Source organism: Vidua macroura, chromosome 3 (assembly GCF_024509145.1).
Source record: "Vidua macroura isolate BioBank_ID:100142 chromosome 3, ASM2450914v1, whole genome shotgun sequence".
Classification (NCBI taxonomy): domain Eukaryota; kingdom Metazoa; phylum Chordata; class Aves; order Passeriformes; family Viduidae; genus Vidua; species Vidua macroura.
In genome coordinates, this window is record NC_071573.1 from 31,856,229 (window position 1) to 31,878,245 (window position 22,017).

Consider the following 22,017-nt stretch of genomic DNA (forward strand, 5'->3'; position numbering starts at 1 on the left):
CTTGCACATTTTATAGTTTTAGGATACGAGATGATAACTTTGCAGATGCAATATCTATATTGCATGGCCATATCTATAGCTGTACTAGTCCAAGCAGTTTAATATATTTCTTTAAGCCAATCCGATGTTTCGGTAAAACTTTTGATGTCCAAGGGGCAGGCCTCAGATGAGCAGTATTCAGGGAAAGATTTGGGATGCCTTGCTTAATCTTCCGGTACATGGTGGTGGGTGTAGCTGTGGTGTGAGTTAACAGGTTTTATTTTTTAAAGCAATGGACCCAAAAGCAGGTAGCTGACATTTGTAAGCTGCCCTCTGAACCCAGCTGTGGGTGCAAGCTGCTCACACCAGAGCCCAAGGCAGGGATGCTGCTGTCACAGAGACAACGTTAGCACAGGGACTTGCACATCTCTGTGGCAAATAAAGCAGTGACCCAGCCCTTAAATTTGTCCCTTTGACAGCAGAGCCCCGAGTCTGATGACCCTGCCCACTACAGTTATCTCAAAGGTGCATCCAGCTGCTCTAAAGCACAGCCTCTCTCATCTGTGACTGACAAAGCCAAGTACAAGCAGAAAGTGCTCAAAGCCAAGGGGTGGGAAGGACAGCAAAGGGGATAAGCAAGGATCATTTCACAGAGCAGACAAGTGGCTTCATTAGGAAGTTGTTTTGAGCACACTGCTTATCCTTCTGGGATAGCAGAGCCAAGGAAGACCATGCCTTGCTGTCTCCCACCAAAGTGCCTCAAAGAACCTGTTCTAACAATGTTTTTTCCCTGGGATTATTTAGCTTTTCTCAAAGGACCAGTGTATTCAGAACTGAGCTTTGTCAAGCTGTTTACGTTGTGTCACTTGGAGTCACTGCCAGTGACTCTGTTCATTCCACAAAGTGTTTATAGCAACTCTTGTGGAAGGGAGCTGCCCAAAGTGAGCTGTGAGGAGCACAGTGCTTCCCTTCCAGTTGGGGAAAGGGGAATTTATACATGCATGAGACAGGTAAAATAGGCTCAACTGGGGCAGGTTTGCTGCTGCAATTACTTTGGTTTTCAAGGCACTTGCACATTTCATGTGAAATGAGCCTGTAGCATACCCAGACAATAGTACATTGAACTTCTCAGCATCTTGCTTCTCACAGCACTTGCTTTGCTCTCTCTGAAGAGAATTCTGCTCCCCAGGTAAACTCTGGGACCAAACTAGGGCACATCCTGGCCTCAACTCCAGGATAAGCTGCTTACCAGGAGCAGCTAAGCAGTAAAAAGTGACTGACACAAACCTCAGCATAACTTGCCTTTTTGCCTCTAGGTCCTTGCTTTTCTTCTTGTTCAGTCTAAACTGTGCATGGCCCTGTCTCTTCCCCTCTGGGTGAGGCATTTCAAGACTGTCTTGGAGCAGAGAGCTTACAGGTTTTAGCTGCCCACATCCAACCCCTTCTGCTACCCACTCAAAGCCCAAAGAGACGATGCAGTTCAAGCTGGGCTCTTCCAGTACTGACAGATGGCCCCATGCAGCGAGCCAGTGGCATTCCTGGGCAGAGCCTTGGACCACAGTGTGAGCACGGTGCTGAACCTCTGAACATGAGAGAGATGATGACAAGCTTATCTTAGCTCAAGAGCCATACACAGCAATGCCAAGGTTTGCAAATTAATAAAAAGCCAACAGCATTACAGATAAATGTATTTTAATTAGGATTAAATACTATCTCAAGGTATCTTGAAATCGCACTTTTACTGTACTATCAACAGCCAGAGGCAATAAAAAAAATGTCTGAAAATGTAGAAGTTCTAGCATCCAACACATGACAGTAAGTGCTGCCATTTAAAGCGACAAACACCGCTCCCAAGAACAGATATTCTTAGAGGAAGAAGTTGTAACATTTTTGTATGGACAAAAAAAAAAAAAAAGTAATTTGAAGACCAGAAGAAATATATTAGTGCCTGCCTTTTTAAAAGATTTTTTTGTTGTTGTTTTTCTTTTTTTTTTTACATTAAATACAGTTTTCTTTAAAAGCAAGGTACTTTCTAAATTCATGGTTTATATACTGTATGTACACAAGAGCAGAACATTGTACAGTGTTTTTGGATAAAGCAGCACTAACTAGCTGTAAGCTGGTACGGTGTTGCTGACCCAAAAAGCAAGGTGACAAGTTAAGCACTCTAGGAGAAGTATCTCCATGGTTGGTATGAGAAAAGTAAAGTATCATGTATGTACAAAGTAACCGTTCACACAAACCCCGCCAACTCAGCATTGTTTGGCGTGGAACTGCACATGCTGCAGCTGATCAATGGAAGCCTGACTGCAAGAGCTGGTCTGAGACCCAAAGCAATCATTTCCTTTCAGTAACAAGGTGCATCACCCATGCAGAGAGCACTTGCACAAGTCATTATTGCAACAGTCACCCCTGGGCTCCGGGGGAGTGGATTCTTACTGCAGCCTCAAGCCAAGGGACACCTGCAGTGTTTTTTCACTTTACAAAATGCCCCAACCAAACCATAGGAAATTGAGATTAAAGCTACATTAAGTATCTGTATGTGCACCTGGCCTTTCTGCCCACAGTTACAAATTAAAGCAGAAAGTTTGCACCCCACTATCACCAGTTCAGACTAAAAGGGAGTGGCAGTGATTTCCATCATTAGTGCAACATTAACTCTATACTCTATCAAAGTGACTGACTGCTCTCCAGGCACAACATGCATATTCAGGTCTTACAAAACTGGTTTCAAGTTTGTAGCCTTGTAGTTTTTTTAGCCTACCCCATTAAAAACCCCATTAAACTCAGGAGTAGTCTATATCCTGTTTGAAGTCAATTGCATCAAGATATGACTTTTATTCTAGGGTTATCAGTGGGGCAGAGATTAAGGTTCTTCTTGTTACACATACTTTTAAACATCATTCAGCTTATGCCTTCAGAAGAGGTTATTTGCTGTACTTTCAGGATGTTGTTCATCCTTGTCTTACACACTACACTGGTTTAAGGAACTGAATGTTTCTTCTTTGATGAGGACAGAAGTGAGACAACTTGTTTCTAAACTGCATAAACTTGAAACTTTAAGTTTTAATGGTGTAAAAAATCTGACATTCAATTACAGTTAAGAGAAACTTGCTATACAGCAAACTGCATCCAAATCTACCAGTTACTGATGGGACCTTTAAATTAACCATCAACAAGTTATTCAAGGCATCCAGACCTGGAAACATCAGATCACCCAGCCAGTGAGCCAGCAACTCCCTCCCCCTTTTTCATGAGGCTTTAACAAGTGCAATGGATGTGATCTCAGCACTGGAGCCAATGACTCCAATCCCCAAAAAGGTTAGGGAGATCCTGTGTTAAGCCCAATGCAATATGCATTAGTGTCATGGAGCAGGAAGATCCCAGTGTCTACTTGTTAAAAGTTCACACAAACCATACAGATACAGACAGGATGAAACACAGACTCAAAAGGATCCATTATGCTTGAAGAAAATTCCAAATAAAATGACATCTTCTGCACAGCTCAGACTCAGACACAGCCACACCTTTATCTAGTATAATAAACTCTGTAGTAAACTGTTTTTGACCTCCATAGAGAGTAGGAGTTGTCAAATTTAAGAAGATAAACTCCTCTCCCTGGGTACTGGTGGCTGCCAGCATACACTTCTTCGTGACAGTCTCGTCTGTACACAGGCACTATTTCATCTAGCTGAGGCTTGTTGGCATTCTTTTTGGCTTTTTCTTCACTGCTAGTATTTTCTGCAAGGGAAAAAAAAGAGGTGTCAGTGAACATGGGTGGATGCTTTATGAAAGAAAGTCAGACTAATCTCTAGGGGACAAGGCCCTCTTTGTTAGTTTAGGAATGAGAGGAGTTGCAGGGATTCATACCAAGGCTGGGGCTGAAGCACTCAGAAGCAGGAGGAACAGCAAGCATGCTCACTTTATCATGATTTTAACAGCTTGATATTAAAACTCACCACACCCATCTCTCCAGCACAACCAGGTCAGTTTGTGGAGATGCCAAACTCTAGTTTTCAGTACAACAATCACCCACCGCTGATGTGCCATACTGACTAGCACAGATTACTTGGTAGTGATTCCCAAAGAGCCACTGCCTCCTAGGTCAGGGCAGCTCCTTCCAAGCAAATCACATGCTCATTTCAAAACATTTTTCTGAGGCTATGCTAGACTCCTCCACAGGCAAAGGCTGTGACCTGTGCCTCAGGCACTAGCAGGACTTGCTCTCTGAGGCTGTTTTGCTGCAGCCTCAAGGAAACTTCCTCCCCAGAAACATCTCTTGAACAGGACAAGATTGTTCCCAAGGTTTCAGAGTGCAGATCCACTGTGCTCTGTAACAGCATGGGTTTCAGTTTACTGAGTAGCTGACTTAGGAAAAGGATTTCCCCAGCCTCAGCTGCTTTAACCTGTCTGTGACCCAAGGAGGGGACTGAAGTTACTTGCAGAACTGCAGCTGCTATTCAAAATTGAAAACATGACTCCGGCCAGATGGAAGCCAGGCAAAGCAGGAGATTACACAAGACCATCAGTGGGGGTTTCCCTCACAGCAAACCCTGACAGTTCACCTACATTAGCATGCTTACCTTCCTCTTCCTCCTCATCATCACTGGACTCGCTGACATGCACACTGACTGCAGTATTAGGGGAGTCTGTCCATTCAAAATACACCCCAAAACCAATGTCATAATTGTCTGTAGCAAACTCCCAAAAGAGGTAAGACCCCTCTTCATGAGTTGGGACTCTGACTGTAACCACTTCTCCTCGGCCCACTGTGATCACAGAGTCTGCATCCTGACGGATTTTTTCTTTGAAGTCTTTGATCTGGGGTCGTGTCCACATGGATGGGGCAGCAATCACTGGGACAGAATCTGGAGACAGGGGAGGAAATACTCCAGGTTAGGCTTTGTTTCAGTTATTTATGCTGCATACTTAAGTGTGTGCCTAAGGAGTACTTGAGGGCCCCAGACACTAAAGGTGCTTCCAGGTAATTTTTTTTAACAGAAGAAGCAAGTTTCAGCTCTGAAAAGATGTATGAACCAGTGCAAATTTAGGTATAACACTACTAAATGCTACCAGTTCACCCATCCAGCACATTTAAACCAACAGTGCTTATGAGAAAAGCCTCAGAAGGCAAATGCACTGCTACAGGTGACAGGTTTATATTGCACAGAACCCTTCACTGTAAGGATCTTGACACAGCTCTGACCCAGTTCAAATAAAACTGAGCGTATTTCTGCCCAGAACAGCTTTGTGCTAGAACTTTTACGCCTCTTTCCTTCAAGTCTAGAGTGACAGGAGGTTCTGGATCCCATCAACTTTGCTGAAATGCTCCTCCTTCCCTCCCCTCCCAAAGCTGACCTTTGCCTATGCAGTATTATTCTCTCATGAGAGACAGCAGTCCTAGGAATCAAACCTAGCTTTTCCATAGGCAGATGAAGCCAAACACAGAACCACAGTAATCCTACTTAAGACACCTGAATCCTAAGAAAGGCTTTTGCTATTTATTTTTAATTAAGAAATTCAGCTAGTCCCACCTTTTGGTCCATTCTCCAGTGCTTCTTCCAAAACCTCTGGATCCAACTCTTTTTCAGAGCTGTCTGCATGTGCACTGGCCTGCCCATTAATGGATGGGGTGTCCCCTGGGGCAGGGGTGTTCACCTTCGATGCAGTAGTTAGGGGTGTCCCTGTCGCTACCACCACTGCATCCTGCTGCTTCTGTAAGGCTGCCTAAAACAACAGGAATTTAAGTCAAGTACAACCAAACTCTCCCAAGATGCCAGTTTTATACCTTCCAGCAGAAGGTATAAAGACAATTTAAAGAAAAAACCTCCACCTTCACCCTACAAGGGGGCTTGACCCAAAAGACGAGCAGCAGCACACATTAACCAGTTACATCTACTCAGTCCCAAGGGATGTGAAGTCACTTGGTTCTAGGCTGGTGGATACAACCTGAACAAAAAAAAAATTTCAACTTTCAAATTAATTAGGGTACACACAAACTCTTGCACTTAACTATGGAAGTTTTTCATTCCTGTAACATTTCTATCAAAGCTGGAAGTTTGACTTGTTTGCTGGGTTAGGGTTTTTTTTTTTTTTTTTAATTGGCTGGGAGGGTTCCATCCAGCCTGAGCTCATCCAGGTCTAAAAAGAGCTGACTATTGAAGGTCTATTAGCTACTTGCCAATTTATGAGTTAAACAGAGAACTCTCTTGAGCAGCCTCCTTGTCCCTTGTTATCAAGCCCAGAGAGACATCACAGGCTTTTTTGTTAGGACAGGGAAAAGATATAAGTGGCAGTGCCACTTTAAAGGATAACCCAATAATCACAAGATTTTGATGAGCAAATAGGTATCCTGCAGGAATATGAAGACAATATAGAAAAAATACCAGTTAAGATTTTAAATTTAAGCCATTGCACAGATGCTGTCCAGATTTCACTATCTACTACAGCAGTTTTGTGCACTGAAAGTGCACAAAGTGTGAACTTTTCTACATAACTATTGCACACAGCCTTTCCAAGATTAATTGCATCAGAAGCTGATCTGTAAGCAGAACAGCACTTTCTAACAGCACTAACAGATCCCAGGGCACCTGACTCACAGGCATCCAAATAAAGAATTCCTCAGAAGTGTTACAGAAGCTACACGAGGGAAGACCAAAGAGTAATTATAACAGGGGAGAAAGTCTCTGCCTTTCCTACACCACCTCAGCTCCATCCAGTTGTGGTTTGGCTTAGAAGGGAGCTATAAAGATCATCTAGTTCCACACTCCTGCCATGGGAATGGACACCTTCCACTAGACCAGGCTGCTCAAAGCTCCATCAAACTCATCCATGAACACTTCCTGGGACGGGGTTTCCACAGCTTCTCTGGGCAATCTGTGCCAGTGTCTGACCACCCTCACTGTAAAAAAAAAAAAAAAATCTTCCTTATGTTCACTCTAGACCTACACTCTTGCAGATGAAAACTTTTGCCCCTCGTCCTGTCACTAGAGGCCCTGGTACAAAGGTCTTTCTTCATGTTTCTTACAAACCCCCTTTAGGTACTGAAAGGCTGCAGTGAGGTTTCCCCAGAACCTTCTCTTCTCCAGGCTGCACAGCCCCAGCTCCCTCAGCCTCTCTTCATAGCAGAGGTGCTTCAGCCCTCTGAGTATCTTTGTGGCCTCCTCTGGACTTGCTCCAACAGGTCCACATCCTTCTTATGCTGGGGACCCCAGAGCTGGATGCAGCACTGCAGGTGGGGCGTCATGAGAGCAGAGCAGAGGAGCAGAATCATCCCTCTCCCTCAACCTTCTGGCCACACTTGTTTTCCTGCATCCCAGGATATAAATGACTTCCTGAGCTGCAGAAGTCCATTGCCAGCTCATATCCAGTGTTTCACTCAGCAGTCCAGCTCTGCAGGACAGCTCTCAACCCATTCACCCCCAAGACTGTACTGATACCAAGAAGTGCCCTGACTTGGCCCACTACAGGGGCCTTGCTGAACTTCATGAGGCTCACATGGCTCCCTTCATTGGATATTTTTTATCGAGGGCATCAGCCTCCACAAAATACAAATGACCTAACAAGAAATCAGTTACTGAACTTTAGGTCTTTAGCTCAAGAACAGACCTCAGGCTGGCAGCTACAGTCTGTCCTCCCACCCAAATCACGAGCAGCTTATTGCAGGCAAGCAACTTCATCAGCTGTTAGTACATGATGAAGTCAGGCAATAGGTGCAGAAGGAGAGAGAAGTCAGCAGTGATCAGGCTGGCAGGGAAAAGGAACCTCCAGCCCAGCAGTGATGCTACAGTGCTGCATATGCATGCTCAGCTAGAAACACAGGGCTGACCACAGCCTGCTGCTCTGCACTGATCTTCAGGAGAGTCACCTGAAGAGGTCTGTTCATGCTCAGATGCACTGGCGTGTCATTAAATTACACACACACATCACTAACGCTGCAGCAGAGCAGCTCACATTTCATCTCTAATAATAATACTGAACCAAGTCATCAGTAAAGAATGCTTAGTGTTTTCTTAATTAACAGCTGCTTCGGAAAACTTCTCCAAAAGATGAAACAAATAAAGGGGCTTTGGTGTTTGAATCTCAAGCAGCATTAGTCACTAGCAGGGTAGCTCTCCCTGTGGCAATTATCTTTCCAAGGAGATAACAGCAGACACATTAATACGTCCCAGTGAGAGCCTGGGACACAAAGCCCAGGTTCCTCAGTCAGAGCCTGGGACACAAAGCCCAGGTTCCCCAGTCAGAGCCTGGGACACAAAGCCCAGGTTCCCCAGCCATACCTGCTGCTGTGCGAGCTGGACCTGGTAGAGCTGCTGCATGTACTGCTGGTAGTGCTGCTCCTGGAGCTGCCGGATGAGGATCTGCTGCTGCTCGTAGTTGCCGGGATACTGCTGGGCCGCGTACTGCTGGAACTGCACGGCTGTCTGAGAGTTCAGCGCTGCCATGATCTGCTGCCTGCACAGCACAGGGAGCACAGCATGGCCTTACCAACAGGTCAGGCACTGGGCAGTCCCTGCCTTAGCTGCCTTGGAGGCCACTTACAGCACTTAATTCCATTCTGCAAAACCCAATTAAAATACATCTACATGATGGACCAGAACCCAGAGCTAATGCAGACATGGGTTTTGCCTGAAAATATGCTGAGAACACAAAGAAGGGAGCAACGTTTTCTACCCATTGTTTGGAAACATCAAATGTTAAAACAACAAGAGCTCTTGCATAATTCCTGATCTGTAGTCTGATAAAGAGGCAATGCTACACAAAACCCTGAAAAATGTCATTGAAAAATGACAGAATTTCTCAAACAAGCAAAGGAAAAAACCCACATATGCCTTTTCCAGAAACCATCCTTCCAGCAGACCTTCTATAAATATTGGTAGGAACAAACCTGCTGTGGCACAGCACACCAATGCTTTTTGGTGAATCTAAGAAAAACACACCACATAACTATCTTAGTTTTCCTGGTCAGTATGCAAACAAATACAAAAATCATGACTGACAGTGGCCTAATTCAGGAATTAAAAAAAAAAAAAAAAAATGCTGCCAGATGGGGCATCTGCATCTCCAGTAAACTCAACTGCTGAAACTTCAGGAGGAACACATGGGTTACATACACACAGGCTGTTTTTCTCCTCTCTCCAAAGAACTAACAGAAATCCTATGGCTAAATGACAAGATAGATCAAGGGCCTGTCTCATGTTAGGTCAATCAGTGACTAGCTATCAGTGTTTCAGAGGAAGGAAGAAGTATCATACAATTGCAAGAAAAATTCTTTCCTTCTCACTCTTCTTCCATTCCAAAAAATCACATTCTAAAGCATCAGTACTAGACTGGTCTAATATCCCAAAGAGCAGGATTTACTGCTTTTCAGCAAACTGACCAGTTTAGATACACTTGGTGTCCACATTTCTTTTCTGTCTAAACTCTTTATCTCTGTAACCTGCTATGACCACTTAATACACAACTCCCATTCACATGAAAAAAACCCTCAACTTCGAGGCATACCACACCTCTTGTTACTTAGTACTGTGCAACACTTTTTATTGTATATATAAATTCATGTCTGTCTCTTACACTTCTCTGGCTCTCACCATGTTAAACAAGCAGCAAAACTTGTGGTTTAATTATTTGCTCCCTTCTCAAAACCACTATATAGCAAGCACAGGATCTACTTCAGAGACACCCCTTGCAAAGACATTTTTATGGTGGAAAATAGTTGCTGACTGATGTGGAACAGCTTTACTATTCTCTTAAATATTACATGTGCAAAGCCAGATCTGTTTTCAGCATCTGGATGTGATGGGAACAATGAAATATAATTAGAACTGTATATTCCAAGTATAGCATTGTCTCAAATGCAAGACAGTTATTTTCTTTTAAGTGTTGTTTCCACTACTCACTTCTGCTGTTCCATGCGGAGTCGTTCCTCCTCTATTCTCCTCCTCTCCTCTTCTTCCCTTCTCAGTCTTTCCTCCTCTTCTCGCCTACGTTTTTCTTCTTCCTTTTGCAACCGCTCCCGCTCCTCCTCCTCGCGCCGCCTTCGCTCTTCCTCTTCTCTTCTGCAACATCCACTCAATAAGCCATTTCAGCATTCCTACAATCCTAGGATGAGTTATTTTCAACATGCTGTAACCTGCCTTTTGCCTGCCCAGCGAGGCTTTTGGTCTGGTACCATCTCCTCACACTTAAATTGGCCTGGAGAAGTGGCTTACTGGACACACAAAAAAAATCAGATTACTGCAGAGTTTTACTGCACTCAGCAGCATAACAAGGGTAAATTCTGTGTTACAATTTGATATTCATGCTAACCTGTTACTATGCCACCTGTATAGCAGAAAAAATTGCCTGGAAGCTTTAAAGACATCTTCCAAGCTTTCACACATGTTCAATAATGACGTGGATACTATGGTTTAATAATCACACCTGGAAGCAATAATAAGGCAGCCTTTGTCAAGCTGCTAACCCATATTAGAAGGAGAAGGTTAAAAGTGACAATTTAATATTCTCTGTATATTTAGTCCACAGACACATCAGGACAGACTTTTTGTGAAGCATTTCTTCTTAAGCAGATGACAGTATCAGCAAAATTTTTAAAACTCCTAAACAACCACCCATTACTGGCAAAGTAGAAAGGCTTAAAGAGACCAAACGGTACCACAGCCACCTACATTTCAAGCATTTCCCTTCCCAAGACAACTCCAACCTAAGCTAGCTGTGATACTGTCCACAGGCCAAGAGTTACATACTCCATAGATGCCAACACCAAAGTACCCAAATGTTACCTTTTCTTTTCTTGCTCTTCTTTCTCTATCTTGTGGGAAGTGACATACGTTGAGAACAAGTGGCAGCACCTATGTAGGAGCTTGACAAATTCTGTCATAGCTTTTTGTTTTGACATGTTTCCAAGGGCAGCCCATTCCTTCCTGAGAGAGAGAATTCAGCTGAAACAACAGACTCAACTCTTTTTAAGTCAGTAGTGAACGCTGACAACCCAGCAAGGAAAAAAAAGTTGGAAGACCAGGAACCAAATATAATCATCTGCAGTTTCAAAGAACCAACAACTTCTTCCCAAAGGCAGTACAATGTTCTCTTCTGCCTGCACAATGTTCTCTTTTCTTCTTTCAAATAGACAATTTCTTACATGAAATTTCATACATCCCATCAACTCTACTTTGAATTCTGAACTATGTCCAAAAACTTCACAGCTACAAGTGAACCTGAAGTATTTTTCTAATCTCCTTCCACTCTAATTTGTGGAAAAAAAAGTATATATTTTCCTGAATGAACAAACATGGTAACAACTATTGATTACAGCACTTCAGTTGGTTCAAAGAAACAGCCTTGTTCTTTCTAAGAAAAGTTGCATCCTTTTGTGCAAAAGCAGTGCACTGGGTCCACCTCAGAGAAGCCACTGCTGTGTTGCACATTGCCTTCACTCTAGAACACTAAAAAGAGCAACTATGAACATGAGAAGTGCAGCCTGAGCTGCAAGCAACACAAGAGACATACCTGAGACTTGCCAGGTCTCATAAAAGATTTACTCATGGCTTGAATGCATCAGGTTTTAATTTTCTGACTTCAGAAATTATCTTGGTGTTAGCTGTGGTGAATGCTTCTACCACTGGCAAAAGCCTTGGCCTGCTGTAGCCATGGTGTGTGGAGTTCAGATGAAACAGGGGCCTGCACATTAATGCATCTTAAACTGCTATGAGAAACTGGACTGTCAGCAGAGCAGCTTCCAGTGTGGTTGAAAAAAAAACAAAACCCAATAATCTTCTGTTAGCTCCAGTACTGAACTGTGACTCACACTTCTAAGATGTATTTGAAGAGGCCACTTTCACTTTCCACTAGCACAGACACTTGAGATAACCCACATAGTTGTAGAAATTGGATGATGTTATCTTCGCACAGGAAAAGCAGAGTTAAGACCAACAAAAGCACCAGCCCTTTTACCTTCTATCGTTCCCCAGCACATCAAAGAATCCAACTTCAGGGCAAGTGTCAGGGTTATAAGGTCCCAGCAGAACCTGCTTGTGCAGTGCGACAAGTTTGAGCTTTTCTTCATATGTTGGATGAAAGGCTTTGCCATCTTTTTCTGTAGGGGAAAAAAAATAATTTTCACTATTGTGATTAATTAAGCACAGAATATGAATGAGTGTGTTGCATAACCATTACCATGATTTCCACCATAAAAAAAAAAGATAAAAAAAGTTGAATCACAAAAGACTAGACAAATTAAGTCAGTTCTATTTAAATTATAAATCTGTCCAGAATAAACACATCTATTTCAGCTAATGAAAACTTCAGTGTGGAGTGCTTTGCATCCCACTATCTACAGTCAGCCATCACATAGATATTTACATTAATTTGTTGAACATCACACCATATGGATCTATATCTTCAAAATATTTTAAAACCTTAACTGAATTCAAATGTGTCTGCCAAGTCTACTCTAGTGTGCACAGAATGGATTTCCATAAAGACGCGATGCTAGCTTTATAAACTGCTCTCCTTTCATGCTCTTCACATTGATGAAAGCAGAACAACCAAGGCTGAAGGCAGAGTGGAAAAAATAAGAGTCAAGGAGAGTTTTCCTTGAGGGAATACAATTGCTGCCCTTGGCCAAGGCAGCTGGAACAGCCCCTCACAATGAAAAGCCTTGCAGCTGACTCCATCAGCTCGAACACATACAGTGAACTCTGACAATAAGAAGGCAACATAAGCCTGAAAATGTTCCAGTGGCTCCACAGGAAGATCTTCTGAAGCATTCCCAGTTAGATCCCACCATGCTTTTACTGGTAAGAAGATACTTGCATTGATTTAAAATGATATATGAATTAGTCAGCTAGGACTTACCTCAACACATTTAAATTGTCAAAACAAATCAAACAAACAGGCATTGCTGTGTGTGACTACACCACTCATTAAGAAGACAACATTTTTCTTGAACAGGAAAACAGATAAATAAGCATCTCCTTTTGGAAGGAGAAATGAGGAAGCTACTACCAGAGGTAAAAGACAGTCACTTCCCATGACAGCACTGCTCTCCATGTAACTGGGAGCTGGAGACAAAGCTGCCACTCATTCCCAGTTCTCCTTCGGAGCAAGGTGTTTACAGCCCTAAACTGAACAGTCCACACCTAAATTTCAGGCTGACACATACTGCAAAATTGCTTGGCTGACACTTGTCAACAGTTATTAACAGGAAAAGAAGTGAATCTTAGAACTAGAGTGGAAGGAAAATACCCCTACTACAGTATTGAAAAACTCAGAGCAAATACCTCTGGAAATCAGAAACAATCCTAGGGGAAAGTGCTTGCAGGTCACAGCAAGACATTCTATTTTTGATAGAGAAAGTTCAGTACACTGCTGGACTTACTCAGCTGAAACATCACAAGGAACTACTACATGCATGCTGTTTATTTTGAAGCCACAGTCAAATGATTAGGAAGGCAAATATTTAATTACTTATTATCCATTCCTAGAAGTCCACATCACTGTTGCAGAATTTCAAGTATTTGCTCTTGTCCCAGTGTCACACAACCTTGCAGCAAATATAACTGCCAGCTTCAAAAACAGAAGCATTTCTTCCCAAAAATATCTACTTCCAAAAATATCTGGTGGGGTAGAAAGGGGGGTGGGGGATGTAAAAACCGAAACAGAGTTTACTCAGTGTATACAATTAAAGGATGAGAGGTAGCTGACACAAACTGAAGTATAAGAAATGCCTTAAGCATTTTTATGGGGTTTTGTTTGTTTGCTTGAAGTTGTTGGGTTTTTTTAATGCTGTTGTTTTTGGTTTTTTAAACTGAGAGTGATTGAGCACTGGAACTGGTTGCCCTGAGAAGTTTTTAAAGTCTCCACGATTGAAGATGTTCAAAACCTAAAGAGAGACAGTGCCACAAAGCCTGAACTGAAAAGGAGGGCTAAACCTGACAATCCCCAGCAGTCCCTTCCCACCCCAAGTTTGCAATCCTTAAGGGATTCAAATCATCACATTCTGTTGAGCTTTCTACTCCTCCTCTCAGGCCTACCAAAGAGCCCTTTGGCTTTTCCTCAACTCTTCACGCTTTACACTCAACTCAGAATTTACTTATTAGATAACAAGCACTTCCATTAGCCTCAATAAACAGCACTACTTTGAAATAATACTTAATATCCTGGGGCATTGTGCTACAAAGCAAGTCAATAGACAAAGGTACCTCACTGAAATTTTGCCAGGCTTCTGAGCAAAGCATGATTCTCAAGGGGCTCCTATAGCACAGTTTACTTCTCACAACCTGTGTACCTACATCTGTCTGGCAAAACACACAGCTGGTTTCTGTGCTAAGCCAGATAACATCATCAGTATTTGAACTCACTCCTGAGGAGAGTTAAAGTGAAAAAACCTTCATTTCCCATGCAATGCACAGCACATCTGCATTTACACAGAACAGAGAAGTCAGACCTCATGCCCTAATTACTGTGAGAAGCCAAAATCTGCATTTACAAAGAATGGTGACCCAAGGGAAGAACAACAAACAAGCTAAATAAGAGAGGGGAAAAGACAGAGGAGAAAAATACAAGACAAGCTTTCAGTGACTTGTAGATAATGTAGGTTAGAAGCAAATTATCAGAAAAACACTTGCAGCCAGTCCGACAGTGAAGTTAATTTTCATACTAACTATTTTGCAGTTGAACTCTATGGCATAAGCCACACTGTATAATCACCCCAAAGATCAGGAATTGTTGGTGTTTAACTGAACCAGAGGACCTGAATTCATCTGCAGAGTCAAATATGCCAAAAAGAGCATTAGTGTGTCTAGACAAGTAGAAGTGCCAAAGGGATCCAAGCACCCATGAACGTGCTATTCAAGCAGGCATTACCCACACACCTAGCACAGCTGGGGAAAGTAGAAGAACATGTAAGGGCTCCAGGGAACACACTGAAAAATCCAAAGGACATGCACAGCAGTAATACAGCAACTGTACCACCTTCCCTAGGCCACTGGTATGCCTGACCCAACAAGGCCAGGAAGATGCTCAGTTTTCAACCACAACAGAAAGATGAAGCTGTTACTAGTAATGTGAGGGGCTTATGTCACTGTGTGGCACTGTATTATTGACATGGATTGACAAAAGCCCACAAATTTAGACACAAAGGAGTTTAAGAAATATGCTTAAGAGATTGCATTGTGCAAGATACTGTTACTCCTCTGTAACTTCAGATTTTTCCCCATTAGAAATATGGCACACCATGCTGCACCTTTCACTCCAACTTCACCTACTGCACCCACTCTGAATGCCTAATTCCATTGGGATATCATTCAGTTGAGTCATCTAGAAGCAGATAGAAAACAATTTGTGAAGAGTGATTTTTCACCTCATACCTTTTAAAAGCAGAAGTCACATATGTTAAATTCTATTCATTTGCAAGGTTTTAATGAGCAAGACCAAAACTGAGAAGCGTGAGGACTGAACTGCTGCCTGCAGAGCCCAGTTCACTCTTAGACTCCTAATCCTCCTCTCCTGAAAGAGTGTTCTGCCTCAACAGAAGAATTACTGACTGGCCCTTCCAATTAAATATGATCAAAGCTCAACTTCACAAATGTGTTATAGGGGTTTTCATATTCTTGACAACAAGAGCCTATTTAACTTACGAATTACAATCATACCATCAAATTAGTGCTCAAAAAAAGAGGTCAAACAATTAATTGAGAAAGATATTCTGCTGAGGTTGAAGATGCATTCTTGTTAGGATAAGAGGAAATAACTTAGAACAGTCAAAGAAAATTAGAGTACTTAACATTCCAGGAGAGCTTTTAGATACCAAAATGATATGGTTTGTGTACTGTCTACTCAGATGTGCTGCACTGCAAATCACTTTAGACAGTGCATGAACACTTCAGGGACTGTCATATATTGAAGGTTGGGTGCAATGGTATTTCAATGACAGGATGTGGAAAACAACAAAGCCAGGCTGATCCAGGGAGAGAATTGCTGGCAGAGCTATGCAAGCCACCCTCTCCTGCTTCAGGACAGAGCTTGAACAGGTTAACTTCACTGGCATAACTTATACCAGCTCAGCAAGCAGAGGAAGCCATCAGAGACACTCCTACTGTGCCAGATGCCCCAGGGCTCACAATTACCCGCAGTCCTAGAGACAAAGAAATGTGCAATGACTGTAACATGACTGCTCTCCACTGTACACTGGATCCAGCACAGTGCAGCAGCTTCTTATAATGGCAGCCAAAATGCTGCTTGACCTGCAATAGGCTTAACAGAGCAGGGAGGGAAAGAGTGCATAAGGGAAAGAAGGCTCTTGTTTACCACAGAAAAATGGACTGGAACACTGTTACCATCTATTTTCTATGCCTCTGTTATTCTGAAAAGCTCTCTTCACAAGTCATTATGTACCTTAAAAAAAAAAAAAAAAAAAAAAGAAAAGAAAAAAGACAGTGCACATCTCCTGCACAGCCTAAGGCCTGACAGTTGAAGTGACCCAGGGTCGAGCATTTTAGATCTGCTTTAGATTTCTCTTTATCAGAGAGAATAAAGTAGCTTTTGAGTCTCTTTAATATCCTAGCCTAGTTTCTGTTGTGTTTTGCTCATTGTTTATACACACTCTCACCCTATTTTGTCTCGAGCAACTCTGTTACCTGCAGTATGCCATCACTGACAAGTGCCAGCTGCTATTGTAATAAGCAAACTCGAAGTATTTTGATCAGATTAACCTTATCTTGTAACCCTAAAAGTTACAGACAACTCGAGTTGCACACTGAAGCAGAAAAAAAGCTGCTTAACTATCAGCACAGTTTTTAGAAGAATGGTCAGAAACAAGATCTCAGCACTGACCTATTAACATGGGCCACCCTTCAGATAGATCTGTTGCCTCTTGAAGTACAGGAGGAATCCCTGTTTGCTCCTTGGCATGCACAGGGCTGCTAACCAAGCGTGCCCACTCCCACAGTTGTTCTGACTGCATGAAAATAATTTGGAAATCAGACCACTTATTTTTGGAGCTGTGCAGATATAGAACAAGCTGGAAGAATCAGTAACCCAAGTATTGCAAGCTCCTGTAGCTCCCCATCATTTCTATAAATAAAAATCTTTGTGTTATATCACTTTTAGGAAAAAATCTACAGATGAAATGATGGGCAATGACTTTGTGTGAGTTATTCCAGCTACAAGGATAGAGAAACATAATTTTCACTGGAAAGACTGACAACACAATTGAATGGGGAAAATTATCATCTTATGAGCAGAACCATGAGTTACAAGAAATTGCAGAAGGTTAAAAAAGGAGCAGAAGTAAGCTGATTAAAAAGTTTTGATTAAAAAGAACAGCAACAAACAAACAAAAAAAAAATCATTGCTAAGAGAGCACAGGGCAAGGAACTGGAATCTACACACAAGTAACACTCCACAGACTTCACCATTAGAGAGGAGATAAAGCCAGAACATAAATTCTGTTAAAATGAGAGATAACAGATATAGATTATTGCTACATAGCAACAATATAGATAAAGTCATTCACAGCATGTAACTTTTGCACTGTAAACACAAGTTTACACTGTAAAAACAGGTTCCTGTAGAATATTCAACCCAAGACAGAAAAAGACCACAGCTGACCAAGACAAGGAATTTGCTGCTGCAGAGACATTTCTTTCTGCATCATTAAACACAACCAGAACTCTTTTAAGCAACTTCTTTTACAGAAAGAAGAAAGAGACATTGAGTACAATGTTTCCACAACCTGATAAGCTCTGATACAGGAGGAAAAAAAAAAATAAGATCATATGATCCCTCATGTTTTTTACAGCTTAAAAAAAAAGAAAAAAAAAAAAAAAAAAAGAAACACCTCTGTATAGCATGCTAACAAAATAACTACTTTGTGGAAGGGCATCAGAACAGAGTGAAAGCACCAGTGCTTAAGAAAATTGCTTAGAGTCTTACATGCTCCTAATAACTACCAGGTGCAGGTCAGCTTTGTCCTTCCAGCAGTGTTTCCACCTGCAGCAAGTGCTTGCCCTTAGAAGGGGCAGCCTCCCCGGCAGGTCAGCTAACAACTGATTGCCACAAGACTGACCTTTCCAAGTGCACAGCTTGTCTTCCCTAATGCAGGCATGAGGCTGGTCTCCCTGCTCCACCTGAAGCAGGGTCTGCCTGAAAGCCACAGGAGCAAAACATTGCTGAAATGTGCTCAATGTAGTGAGCACAGCTCTTCCCTCAAAACCCCACAGGCCACTTCTCCCTCCGGAGGACACCGAGTGTGGCAAGGTACATCCACCTTCCCACAGAAGCACACCTGGCTACAGGGGATCCCAGCAAAAACACTCCCGGTCTACACCCTTGGTATTTCACAGCTGCCTGCTGGGGTCATGGTGGCACACAGAATCATTTAGGCTGCAAAAGACCTCTGAGACTATCGAGTCCAACCTATGAACTCCATCGTGTCAACCAGACCATGGCACTAAGTACCGCGTCCGGTCCTTAAACACCTCCATGGACGGTGACTCCACCACCTCCCTGGGCAGCTCATTCCAATGTTTAATCACCTTTTTTGTGCAGAAATTCTTCGTAATGTCCAACCTGAACTTCCCATGGCACAGCTCAAGACTGTGTCCTCTAGTCCTGAAGCAGCAAAGCCAGCCCTGGAGCTGGCATGCTGAGGAGAGAGCACGACACTCCCGCCAGGATCCGGGCTGTCAGCAGGCGCGGCACCGCTCACGGCGAGCGCTCCTCGCCCACGTCTGCGAGCTTTCCCTGCCCGTGCCACCGAGCTCTGTCGCTCCGGTTTTAGGCGGGGTGCCGCACACCCCCGGCAGTGCCAGCCTCTGCTCCCGCCCGCTCACCGAGCCCTCCGGCACCAGGCAAAGCGCATCCCCGCGGGCCGCCGGGACGCGCCGCTCGCCCCGGCACACCGAGCCCTCCTGCGGCCGCCCCCAGCGACTTTCGGGGCACCCGGGGCTCCGCCTGAGCCCCGCGGCCCGGCCCGGCGGACGATGCTGCCCGGGGCTTCCGGTGCCGGTGGCTGCCCCCGTTCCGAGGGGCACGGTGCGGGCCGGGCCGGGCCGGCGGCCGGGCTCACCTTTGAAGAAGCGCAGCGCCAGCCCGTAGAGCTCCTCCAGCGAGAAGCCCCAGCGCCGCTCCAGGCTCAGCGCCGCCTCCTCCGCCGCCTCGCCGCCGGCCTCCGCCGCACCCGGGGAGCCGGGGCCCGCTCGGCCCCGCCCCGCCGCCGGCTCGCCCTGCGCCGGCCGCGCTTCGCAGGGCGGCACCTCGGCGTTGGGGCTCAGCGTCAGCCCGTCCACCGAGACCTCGAGCCGGTCCGAGCTCAGCACCGCCGCCATCCTCCTCCGCCGCCTCCCACCCGCCCTCCTCCTCCTGCTCCGCTGCGGCGGCCACGTCCCGACTTCCCGTCCCCTCCGACCCGGATCTTCCGGGCCCGCCCGCGGCCCCGCCCCGCCCCGCCCCGCCCCGCCCCGCGCCTGCCGGGCCGCGGGATGCGCCGGGGATAGGGCTGGAGGCTGGCTCGTCCTCTCCCCTCCCCTCAGGGGCACTGCCTGCTCCTGCGTCTGGGCTGCCGCAGTCCGGGAATCCCGGGGACTTGAGTGTCTGCGGGAGCCGGTGTTGGGCACCCTGTCCGCTGTTCTTGGATGCTTGGTTGATAATGGTTTTTCAACATCCATGTCTCCCTCGTGAGGGGAGACTGCAGGAGCTGGGCCTGTTAAGTCTGGAGAAGACAAGACTGAGAGGGAATCTCATTAATAAATAAAAATATGTAAAGTGCTGAGACTTTCGGTGGTGCCCATGACAGGATGTGGAGCAATGGCAGTAAACCGTAACACAAGAAGTTCCACCTCAACCTTTTGCACTGAGGCTGGCAGAGCACTGAAACGGGCTGCCTAGAGAGGTCATGGAGTCTCCCTCTGGAGACTTACAAACCCCACCTGGATGAGTTCTGTGTCACCCGCTCCAGGTGACCCTGCTTTGGCAGGGTGTTGGACTGGGTGATCTCCAGAAGTCCCTTCCAAGCTATGATTCTGTAAAAGCCTTTTGGTCCAGCTGGAAGGTGGTGTGGAGTCTGCTGCTGACCTTGTCCTCCTCTCTCAGAAATCATCCTTCACCCTCACACAGGAGAGGAAAGAAACGAGCCAGAGAAAGGTAAAAAGGAGCACAAGGCAATTACTTCTCCAAGAACTGTATCTGCAATTAGCTCATTCCCTTGTGACCCTGAAACACTGCTTACAATAATACTATTATTGTGTGCTGTGGAAGGGGAGAGAGTCGCTGCCATGCATAGCTGCAGAGGATTATTCCCACCTCACACAATCTTGCAGGATTTCAGGATTTTGAGAGACTGCATTAGCATGGAGTGCTTTTTGTCACATTTCTCAGCCAAACCAAGACTCAGGCTGCACACCTGGGAAGTGGCACATCCTTGCCTGGTGGTTCATGAAGCCGGTGCTAAAGAAGACAACTGCACACCTCTGCAGCCTCCTGAAACTCAGGGGGGTGGGAATCTCACCTGTCCCCCCAAAGCCTGTGCCCCCTTCTCGAGTTATCCCCTGAAGTTTGTCACACTGCCTAGTTTATCTGCCATTCAAAGTGGCTTTGGATCCATCTGTTGATCTCTCAGGAATGTTGAAGAAATTTCATTGTCACACTTACAAAGTGCTTAGAAGCCTTTGGGTGAAAGGGACAAGAAATGCAAAGCTTTAAATTAAATTACTTCATTTCCAGTTAGTATTTCTTGGGAGACAATGCCACTCAAGGCACTGTTTACTACACATGGGGCAGAATTTGGTTTGGATGATGAGTCACTTAAGCTTCAAAATAAATTTTACAACTAACTGGAAATCCTTTGTAGCCTCTTCACTAGTATTCTTGTGTTGATTGAGGATCAAATGTAACACCGTATGGTTTGTTTTTTCCTGCCAAAGACTGCAGAATGAGGCTGTACCATCCCCTTTTGTTGGCTGGAGCTCTCCAGAGCACACAGGTGTCTGTACTGACTATTTGGTGCTACCTTACAGAACAATCTAACAGCAGAAGCGATGATTTTATCTCCTCATACAAGCATACACTCTGCCTTACAGGTCTGTCACTTCAGCAAACATTTAATAGTTAATTTATAAATAATTTCTATTGAAATTTCAGTTTTCAAAGTTTTGGTCTGACACATTTCCTTCTTGGCTTGAGGAGTATACACTTCATAAATATTTTCTTCTGGCATCAATTCTACACTTTAATCCATAGTTTCTGCTTTAAGAAACTGAATTCTTTATCCTTAAAATGCATCCTCAGAGTAAGAGAAGCTGAAGTTCTGACTGATCCCTACAGATTTTCTGTTTCACCCAAATGGAAGAAAATACTCACTTTCTGTGCTGTTAAAACAGGTGTTTCTGCTTCATGGAAGGGGACTGGCCTGAAACCAGGCAGCCCTTAGTTTTTCTGTGTGTTTGGAGACCAAGCTAAATCCAAGATGCTGATGAGCTGATTTTGGAATAATTACAGAAAATTGATTTATCTCCTGACAGGCTGTCCCATAGTGAACGCTCAGTGTGTCTATCAAATGTGAGGCTATTCCTCTCTCCTCGTGCCAGCTTTGCCATGCAAGGGGCATGTGAGCTGGCACCAGCAGAGCAGCTTCCTCCTCAAAGGGCACAATAAACTCTTGGAGACAACCCAGTTGCAGAGTCAGAGCAAGATGTCTCTGACAGTGCTGTGTCTGACTGAAGCTCCTTCAGGTGTAGGAAGGGGAATAGCTGTGAGATGACATTTTAGGAAAAAACAGGACTTTAAATCCTGGGAGGAGTCAGGAAGTCCTGGTCTGAGATCACATAATAACAAACGATGAAACATTTTTCTAGAAGAAAATTTTGAATTTGCAGCGATGGTTATTTGAGCTGACTGTTCCCTGGCATGCAACCAGTATGACTTGCAACACCTTCAGTGAATTGCTCATCAGTCCTGTAAATGGAGACATATTTCCCACATGATTATGACAAAGAGTTCCCAATAATTTATGTGTTGGAGGAAACCCTTAGCTTAATTCAC

The 22,017-nt window shown here is 44.3% G+C and overlaps 1 protein-coding gene across 1 annotated transcript; it reads right to left on the minus strand.

Annotated features, from left to right (window-relative positions):
* Window positions 1–1,654: 1,654 nt before the first annotated feature.
* ACBD3 (acyl-CoA binding domain containing 3) lies at window positions 1,655–20,444 on the minus strand. The gene is made up of 8 exons (XM_053974056.1): window positions 19,049–20,444; window positions 11,932–12,073; window positions 10,761–10,901; window positions 9,879–10,037; window positions 8,259–8,433; window positions 5,514–5,706; window positions 4,563–4,847; window positions 1,655–3,720 (listed from the first exon to the last, which is right to left on the minus strand). Exons 1-8 carry the CDS (start codon window positions 19,644–19,646, stop codon window positions 3,509–3,511), a joined length of 1,905 nt encoding a protein of 634 aa, XP_053830031.1. The 5' UTR covers window positions 19,647–20,444; the 3' UTR covers window positions 1,655–3,508.
* Window positions 20,445–22,017: the final 1,573 nt, after the last annotated feature.

Excerpts from the sequence above, each read along its gene's own strand:
- ACBD3 (XM_053974056.1), bottom strand. The coding sequence starts at position 19,646 with ATGGATGTTGAAAAACCATTATCAACCAAGCATCCAAGAACAGCGGAC. Across the intron at positions 10,038-10,760 it reads GAAGAGCAAGAAAAGAAAAG|AAGAGAAGAGGAAGAGCGAA; the intron begins GTAACATTTGGG and ends TGGATGTTGCAG. Across the intron at positions 8,434-9,878 it reads CTCCGCATGGAACAGCAGAA|GCAGCAGATCATGGCAGCGC; the intron begins GTGAGTAGTGGA and ends TGTGCTGTGCAG.